Below are 7,624 nucleotides of genomic sequence, written 5' to 3'. Positions count from 1 at the left end.
GTGTCCGTAGCCGCCTGGTGGGCGGGGCTGGCGACGGCCGGTCAAGATGGCGGCCTGGGGTCGTTGTTTGCGGGCTCCCCGCAGGGTCCTCCTGCTGCAGGCGCCCCGGGCAGGTCGGTGCGGCGGCCCAGAGCGGGCGGGGCTCCCGAGGGCCGCGGGGGGCGGGCGGGGAGGCCCTCCGGGGTCCGCGGGGTCGGGTCGCCCTTGGCGGTGGCGTAGCCGGAGGGGGGCGGTGCAGCGGGCAAGCGGCCCCTCCTTTCGGAGCCATTCCCGGCCGGGGGGCAAAACGGAGCCATACGGGGGGAGGGGGGAGCCGTACTGCTCCGTTTTGCTCCCCCGCCAGGAATGGCTCCGAAGGGAGGGGCCGCTTGCCCGCCCTGCTACTCCCCCCTCCAGCTACGCCACCGGGAGGAGGGGAAGGTCACGGCGGGCCGGGACTCCTGGGCAGCTCGAGGGGGCTGGCGGGGCACAAGGGGGACCTCGGGGCGCAGTCCCTGCAGCCTCCGCCATCCTGCCCCACTTATCCGGGAGTCAACCCCGTTGGCTGCGCTGGGACTTACTTCCAAGTAGAGGTGCCTGGGATGGGCTCCTGAGGGCTACATCGTGTCCATACTTACCTGGGAGTAAGCCCCACTGACTACAGTGGGACTTGCTTCTGAGTAGACATGCCTAACATTTAGCTCTTAATGACTTTATCTTGTCCATGCTTGGGAGTAAGCCCTGTTGAGCATGCATGCAGAGGATTGAGCTCTTAATGGCTTTATCCTATCCCCACATACCTGGGAATAAACTCCGCTGACTTCAGTGGACTTACTTCTGAGTAGACATGCACAGAGCAGTCAAAGATCACAGTGATAGCTGAACAGAGCCTCCAAGTTCAAGGGCAGTCTAGCTGCAAGCAAGAAACATACCCTATTGACCTTCTCTCCTGTCCATCATTCTTTCCCCACCTTTTTTTCTTCTTCCAACCAAAACAAATCAAGCAGAGTAGTTACAGCCTCCCTTAATGTGCCCTCTGCAGCATTAGAAAGTTGGGGGTGTGCTGTATGATGGTGAGTAGAAAAGAAAGCAAACCGTAAAGTGCTCTGGTGCTTTCTTTGTTATTGTTTAATTTTTTTTTTTTTCAAAAATATATGGAGACTTTGTGTGTGCTACTCAGAAAGTGTTCATGTGCCACTAGTTGGCCATTCCTGATCTAAAATCTTCAAGAAATTAACTCAACGTAACCATTAAACCTAACATTTTAAGTCCGGTGGACTCTCAGTTTGTATCTGTTAAATAATCATAAAGCTGGAACATCTCCTATTTACTTTTTATATTAATGCCAAAAGAAACTCAACCAACATATTGCCAATTTCTTTGACATTATTTATTTATAGAATTTATATCCTGCCTTTCTATCCAATGAAGGGCACTCAAGGCAGCTCACAATTAAAACCATATTAAAATTAAGAATTAGGGCTGTTTCACTTTAAATATCAATTGAGAGGTTTTCTCTTTTGCTCTGGGTGATTGAGACTATAATTAGGAACTTAAAAAAACTGTGAGGCTAAAGGGGAAGGTGGTGGAGTGAGCTGACTTACTTATAAAGCCTCCCAGAGTTAGTAAGGAAGGATTGGGCTTTCTTGGGTCTTGCTGAGCTTCTTGTTAATTCTTAATTAATTGGGGAGATAGACCTCTTAGATGAAGATTAATGTTTTCTTGTTAGTCTTTTAAGAGTTTAATTGACTCTTCTGTATTACGTAACCTGATTATAATAAAGGATTCATCCTACAGTGTGATTGATTGGGGCAGTGTTATTGCAGCAAGCAGACAAAGGAATTTTACGCCCTATAGCATATCTAAGCCACAAATTCCTGCCAAGAGAAACTCTACTTGACTTATAAGCTTATAAATAAATATTTATAAGTTTATAACAGTGCATTAGTGTGGGGGTTGTCTAAATTTTGTCCTTAATTGTTGGGGACCAAGTTTAAAGTTCAGTCTGATCATTCACCTTTATGGTTTTTAGCAAAAGCTAAGGAAATTAAGAGAATTGTTTGCTGGGCTCTTTCCCTACACTGAGTGAGTGAACTGTGTCAGGAGATGGGTGGGGGAATGTGTTTCTGTTGACTCTCTTGGTCTCCTCAGTGATTTTTGATACCAAATTTATTCCTTCTCTGGACAGATTGCAAAAGACCTCTAACTGCTTGCAAAAGCTCAGCTGGCTGGCACTGAATAGACACTGAGTAAACACATTGTTCATGCATTCAATTTTCCCGTGCGTTTTTTCCCAAAGGGCGCCCAAGGCAGCTCACAACAGAATTAAAAATACATTTACAGTACATATACATTGCTGCTTCCATCTGTGGTTGGTCAGATTCAGCCCAAGCCTTCTACCATTTGTGCTCTAATTACCATCTTGCTTACTTCATTGAATCCAACTCATCTTATGGCTAAGGAGATATTCCACCTTTGCAGGATAGGAGAGGACATAAAGAATGGCCATGTTAACAGTCATGTCACATGTTTAGAGCAGAACTCGAGGGAGCTACAAGACCAGTGGCCGTATTTCTTAGCCTAAGCTACTTCATGGGTTTAGTAAGAAGATTAAATGGAATTTTCCCTTCTCCCATCCCTGTGGGTATACTTCTTACTGAGATGCCTGGTCTGATAGCAACCCGTTCACATGATGTGCCGTTTTCTTGTGTTTTAGGGTCTGGTGGTTCTGCACTGGCATCCCTTCAACTCCGTGACGTCCATTATTCTGTGATTCCTCATGGAAGGAGCGGGCGCTCCTCTGTCAGTGGTGTTGTGGCTACTGTCTTCGGTGCCACAGGATTCCTGGGCCGATATGTGGTCAATCGTCTGGGTAATGTACTCCAAGAATAAGGTTTAGATAGTAAATGTGTTCAGAAGTCTGATGTGTTCTTGAAACATGCAAAGTGGTTTCACAACCTTCATCTTACCTTTCCTGCACATAAGAATTGATGATTTTGCATCATTAGATAGTTAAGATACATTTGATACAGTTTAACTGAGTTGTCCAGTATTCACCCCTATAGAGACTTCTCCACTCCTTTGCGGTCCCCTTAATTTAATACCTGTGTGGTCAGGATGGGTTGTATATGTGAAACTGCAGCATATTTGTCCTTTGCTGTAGTTCTGCTCTGTAAGGTGGGTAAATAATTGGGACCGTAGGAGCAGCAGGGCCTTGGGAATTGCAGCTAACTTGGCTCATTGGTTTCAGTAGTGTTTAGTTATCATTAGTAAATTAAGATTAAGGAATGTGACTGTAGGAATGCTTCAGACTTTGCTATTCTATGCTTCTTCCATATTTTAAATGCAAGAGTCATATGTATACCTGTGACACACTGTGTCCCAGAGGACTGTTGTCCTGCTCTGATGCCCTTGGCTGTGACGTAATCTCTGAGTGCCATGGAGTTGGATTCTGCATTCTGCCCAGCAGCCACCTGGCGGGGGGGGGGGGCGGGCTGGATGGTGTTATCTGGGAGCCTTCAGAGGGGAGAGATGAATGATGGCTGGGGGAGGGAGAAGAAAGGGAGTAAAGACAGAAAAGCAAAGAGGGGAAAGAGCTGGAATGAGACAAAAGTAGGAGGATCTGGGGAAAGAGCAGTACAAGACAGAACCTCAAGAGGACCAGAGGGAAGAGAGAATGAAATCGAGAAGAGGCGAGAAAAGGTGGCTGGTCGTGGAAGGGGCAGAAGGAGAAATAAAGGGGCAGAGTGAATGAGGGAGTAGAAAAGCACTGTTTGATATGGACCTACCTCCCCCCCCCCCGAATGTTATGGAGGGGGTGAGAATAGCAACAGTGCCGTTGTGTTCTGTCATATGCGCTATGCAAACGTCCCAGTTACATGCATACACAGAGACTCTGCTTCTTTCTTTCACCTTGTGCCCATTTCAGACGACAAGGAAAAGCTGCTGAGCAGGAAAGAATTGATGGATTTGAGGGAAGGGGCAGGCTGCATCTTTGAAGAAGCAGAACTGGCCCATGGTGACCGGTTGACCATCTTCTGTAGTAGGGGATCCATTCCATCTTTAACCTCTCTATCTTTGAAAGGGATATGTATTGCAAAATTTCACACACAGAACTTACTGTTCTGTTTTCACCATTCAGGAAGTTCCTTCACTCCTTTAAGTGTGCTCCAGAATTTGAATGCACCTAGTAGAACTTATGGTTCTGAAAATATTTGAAAAGTGGCTGCTGCTTTTCCTGTTTAAACCCCTGCCCTTCTTACCACATTTTTGTTGGTTTTGAAACTTGATCCCCACCCATTTCCAAAGCAGCTTGCTGTGTTGCAGGGGTTTAGGGCAGCAACAATAAAACATGCCTACTTGCTGGACATGTAGTATTTTGATGTGGTCTTCTGAGTACCACTTTGAAAACTCCACTTAAATAATTCAAGTTCTTGTATTGGCAACATCAAATTTCTCTGACAGCATGGTCTGTCTTGGTGTCTCTTGTGAGTGCTGAAAATATTAGACGCTGTCTCAGTCTCGTGCAGTTCTACTTCCAAAAACCCCTTTCTATCCCTTTTAGGGCGCATTGGCTCTCAAGTCATCATCCCCTATCGCTGCGATCAATATGACATCATGTACCTTCGGCCCATGGGTGACCTGGGGCAGCTCCTGTTCATGGTAGGCTTCCTGCCTGTTCCCAGTGACCATTCAGTTTGATTTATGCTAGGAGGGGCACACTGGTCACTCGGTGCATATCAAAAAGTATGGTGGGGCTATAAATAACATCTCAATATTTTTTGCACATTTTATTTCTCTTGTCATTTGTGCCATGGATACCAGGAGTGGAATGCGCGTGACAGTGATTCTATCCGAAGAGCTCTTCAGTATAGCAATGTCGTCATCAACCTGGTTGGGAAAGAATTTGAAACCAGGTAACTTCCTCCTGTGTCTCACTTGGATAGAATAATTGTCATATCGATTTATTAATCTCATTGTAGAAAGGTAAAAATTGAAATTGTATGCCCAAGTTCTTTGTGCAGTGTTGAACATAGTGATGGCCTCATTCTTTCAAGGAAAATACCATTTATTACAGCCTGCATACATTTGAAGCTGCCTCTTGATTCCTGTTCAAGTGCAGGATGGACAGATTGGAAAATTGAGAGAAAGCAGCTTTGCTTCCCATCTGGGGCCCTGAAAACAGGCTGAATGTAGTGTGACTTTACAGTAGTCAGTTTCAGGTGCATATAAAGAGCATATCTAAACCTTTACAGCAGATACCACAAGGCAAGTAGCAGTTTTTCACCCCTGTATCATGAGTACTGAGAAAGTCTGGCCTGATCCTAACGAGTGTGCACCGGCTTACCACCACTGTTGCAAAGGAGTTCCAGGGGAGGGAGAGGGGCGGGAGGGAGGCAGAACCAGTGGAGCTTCGTTCCACCAGATCCTGAGCCTCCGTGTTGGGCTGTCCACCCAACACGGAGGCTCTAAATTCTATGCCTGCCCTTGGGTTGTCATAAAATCGAGTAGCCCCATTGTGGGGTTCTTCCAAGGAGGCTGTGGCGGCTGCCTGGGGCCAGCTGGATGCAGCGGCAGCTATTTTCAGCGTCGCTGCAGCCCCGTGCACCGGGCAGCTCAGGATTGGGCTGCTTGTGGCTGAGATGGAGGCTTCCAGGTTCAGGCCTTGGGTGACTGTGCCTGATTGGGCTGTGACCAGTTAGCTCTTTGGCAATGAACTGGAGCACTTGAATAGTAGGATACTTTTTATCTTGTTTCAGAAACACAAAGTACGAAGACGTATTTGTTAACATTCCCAGGGAGATAGCCAAGCTTTCAAGGGAAGCTGGAGTAGAAAAATTTATTCATATTTCTCACCTGAATGCAAGCATGAAAAGTCCTTCAAAATACCTTAGGAATAAAGTAAGTATTTGATCTGTGCATAATTTTAAGACTCACAACCCAGTTTTAACCAGCTTTCCAGTGCAACCACAATGCAGCCCTGAGGCAAGGAAACAAACATTTTATCTTGAGGAGACCTCTGTGACAGCCGCACCACCACTGAATGTGTTGCGTGTTGGTATGGCTGCATGTATTCTGGAAAGTTGGTTAGAACTGGGCTTTTAGCTGTATCCCTCTTAGATTTTGTTTTAAAAAGTCCCCAAAACTACAGTCTTATCTCCTAAGGAAGGAGTGCTTGCTTTCTAACCATTGTGGCTGCTCTCTAGATTATGTGCAGACTTCTTGTATGCCTGAAGATTGCCCTTTGAAAGAAACACTTTTAAACTTGGAACAATTCAAGTTTAAAAAAAAAAATCAGATTGCTTAAACAGGTGTACACTTATGGGGTGGAATCCTAAGTTAAGGTAGTCATGAGTGACATCCTTAGTCAACCCAATGAGGAGTTTTGGAAAAACAGCAATAGCTTTCGTGGCGTTTGCATTCTCTCAATTCTTTGATTGAATATTTTGTAAGGACTCTCTTATCTGTGTATTTGCCTCTGTTCTGTCTCCGTCTTTGTTATTAATTTTTTGTTTCCTAGGTAACCTATTTCATAGTGTTAAATAGATGTTTCATTCTGTAGAGCAAAACATTGTTGTAATTAAATTTCAAAATTTAAACAGTCAGGCTGCAAGCAATTTCTTTGTGGTGTTATCAAAGAATTACTCTAGATGTCCTTCCTTAAATGTTACATAACCTTGTATGGGAATATTAATTTCTTTCTCATGGCTTGTTTATAGGCTGCTGGAGAGATAGTCGTGAGAGAAGAATTTCCAGACGCCATCATCATGAAACCTTCTGAAATGTTTGGAAGAGAAGACAGGTTTTTAAACCATTTTGCAAGTATGCAGCCTAATTGCATTAAAAAATCTGTTGTATGGAGGGGGGAGTAGTATGGGAGAGACAGCAATAGATTATGTATTGAGGTTTTGTTCTGTGAAGCAGTAAGCTTGCAACAATAAGGGAGGGACTGCAATGGTGGACAGTGTGCCTTGTGTACAGAAGGTGCCAGGTTCCATCTCTGACACTGCCTGGAACGCTGGAGGCGTCTGTCTCTGAGGCTGCAGTTCTGCAGTCAGCTCACGTTTTAAGTGAGGATCCTGTTCCAAGGTTGGGGCATAAGGCCAAAACCGTGTAGAGTTGAAACTCCCAAAAATATGAGCTGTCCTTTTAAGAATTCGAGGCACAGTATGAGAGACACCCAGGAACTGAGGGAATAGCAACTTCATTCTCTCATATCAGTCTCTCTCCAGGGCATAAACAGAGTTAGTGAAATGTTTGTCTGCACTATTTAAAATACTATATTCTTTTCGGGGTTTTTTTGTGGAGGGGTGGGGACACATGCACACAAAGCCCCCTGGAGGAAGCTGGCAAGTTGGCAGTTGTCTTGCTTTGATCCAGTTCCAAATTTTTGTTAGCTTTTACTTTACATTGTATTTTATTGTGTTATGCATCCATCACCATAACTTCAGATATTATAATAATTGCAAATGATGGCAATATAGAAAATGTAACAGTTGCACAGGTGATTAATACAGGCATTCCTCCCATATCTGTGGTTTCACTTACCCATGGTTCACGAATCCCACCCCCATCGTTCAAATGACTTATCTCTGTCTGATTGCAGTCCTCCTGTCACTGTCTCTTCTGTCTCTCTGTGCTGCCA

General features: G+C 45.1%; 1 protein-coding gene across 1 annotated transcript; it reads left to right on the top strand.

Annotated features, from left to right (window-relative positions):
• On the top strand, positions 1-6,866 carry NDUFA9 (NADH:ubiquinone oxidoreductase subunit A9). The gene is made up of 6 exons (XM_066632334.1): positions 1-113; positions 2,696-2,851; positions 4,544-4,641; positions 4,804-4,895; positions 5,739-5,880; positions 6,699-6,866. The coding sequence occupies exons 1-6, from the start codon at positions 47-49 to the stop codon at positions 6,849-6,851; spliced, it is 708 nt and encodes a 235-aa protein (XP_066488431.1). The 5' UTR covers positions 1-46; the 3' UTR covers positions 6,852-6,866.
• The last annotated feature ends 758 nt before the right edge of the window (positions 6,867-7,624 follow it).

The sequence above is a fragment of the Tiliqua scincoides genome, chromosome 6 (assembly GCF_035046505.1).
Source record: "Tiliqua scincoides isolate rTilSci1 chromosome 6, rTilSci1.hap2, whole genome shotgun sequence".
Taxonomy (NCBI): domain Eukaryota; kingdom Metazoa; phylum Chordata; class Lepidosauria; order Squamata; family Scincidae; genus Tiliqua; species Tiliqua scincoides.
The sequence above is the reverse complement of the archived record's forward strand: the minus strand, read 5'-3'. Positions and strand labels throughout refer to the sequence as shown.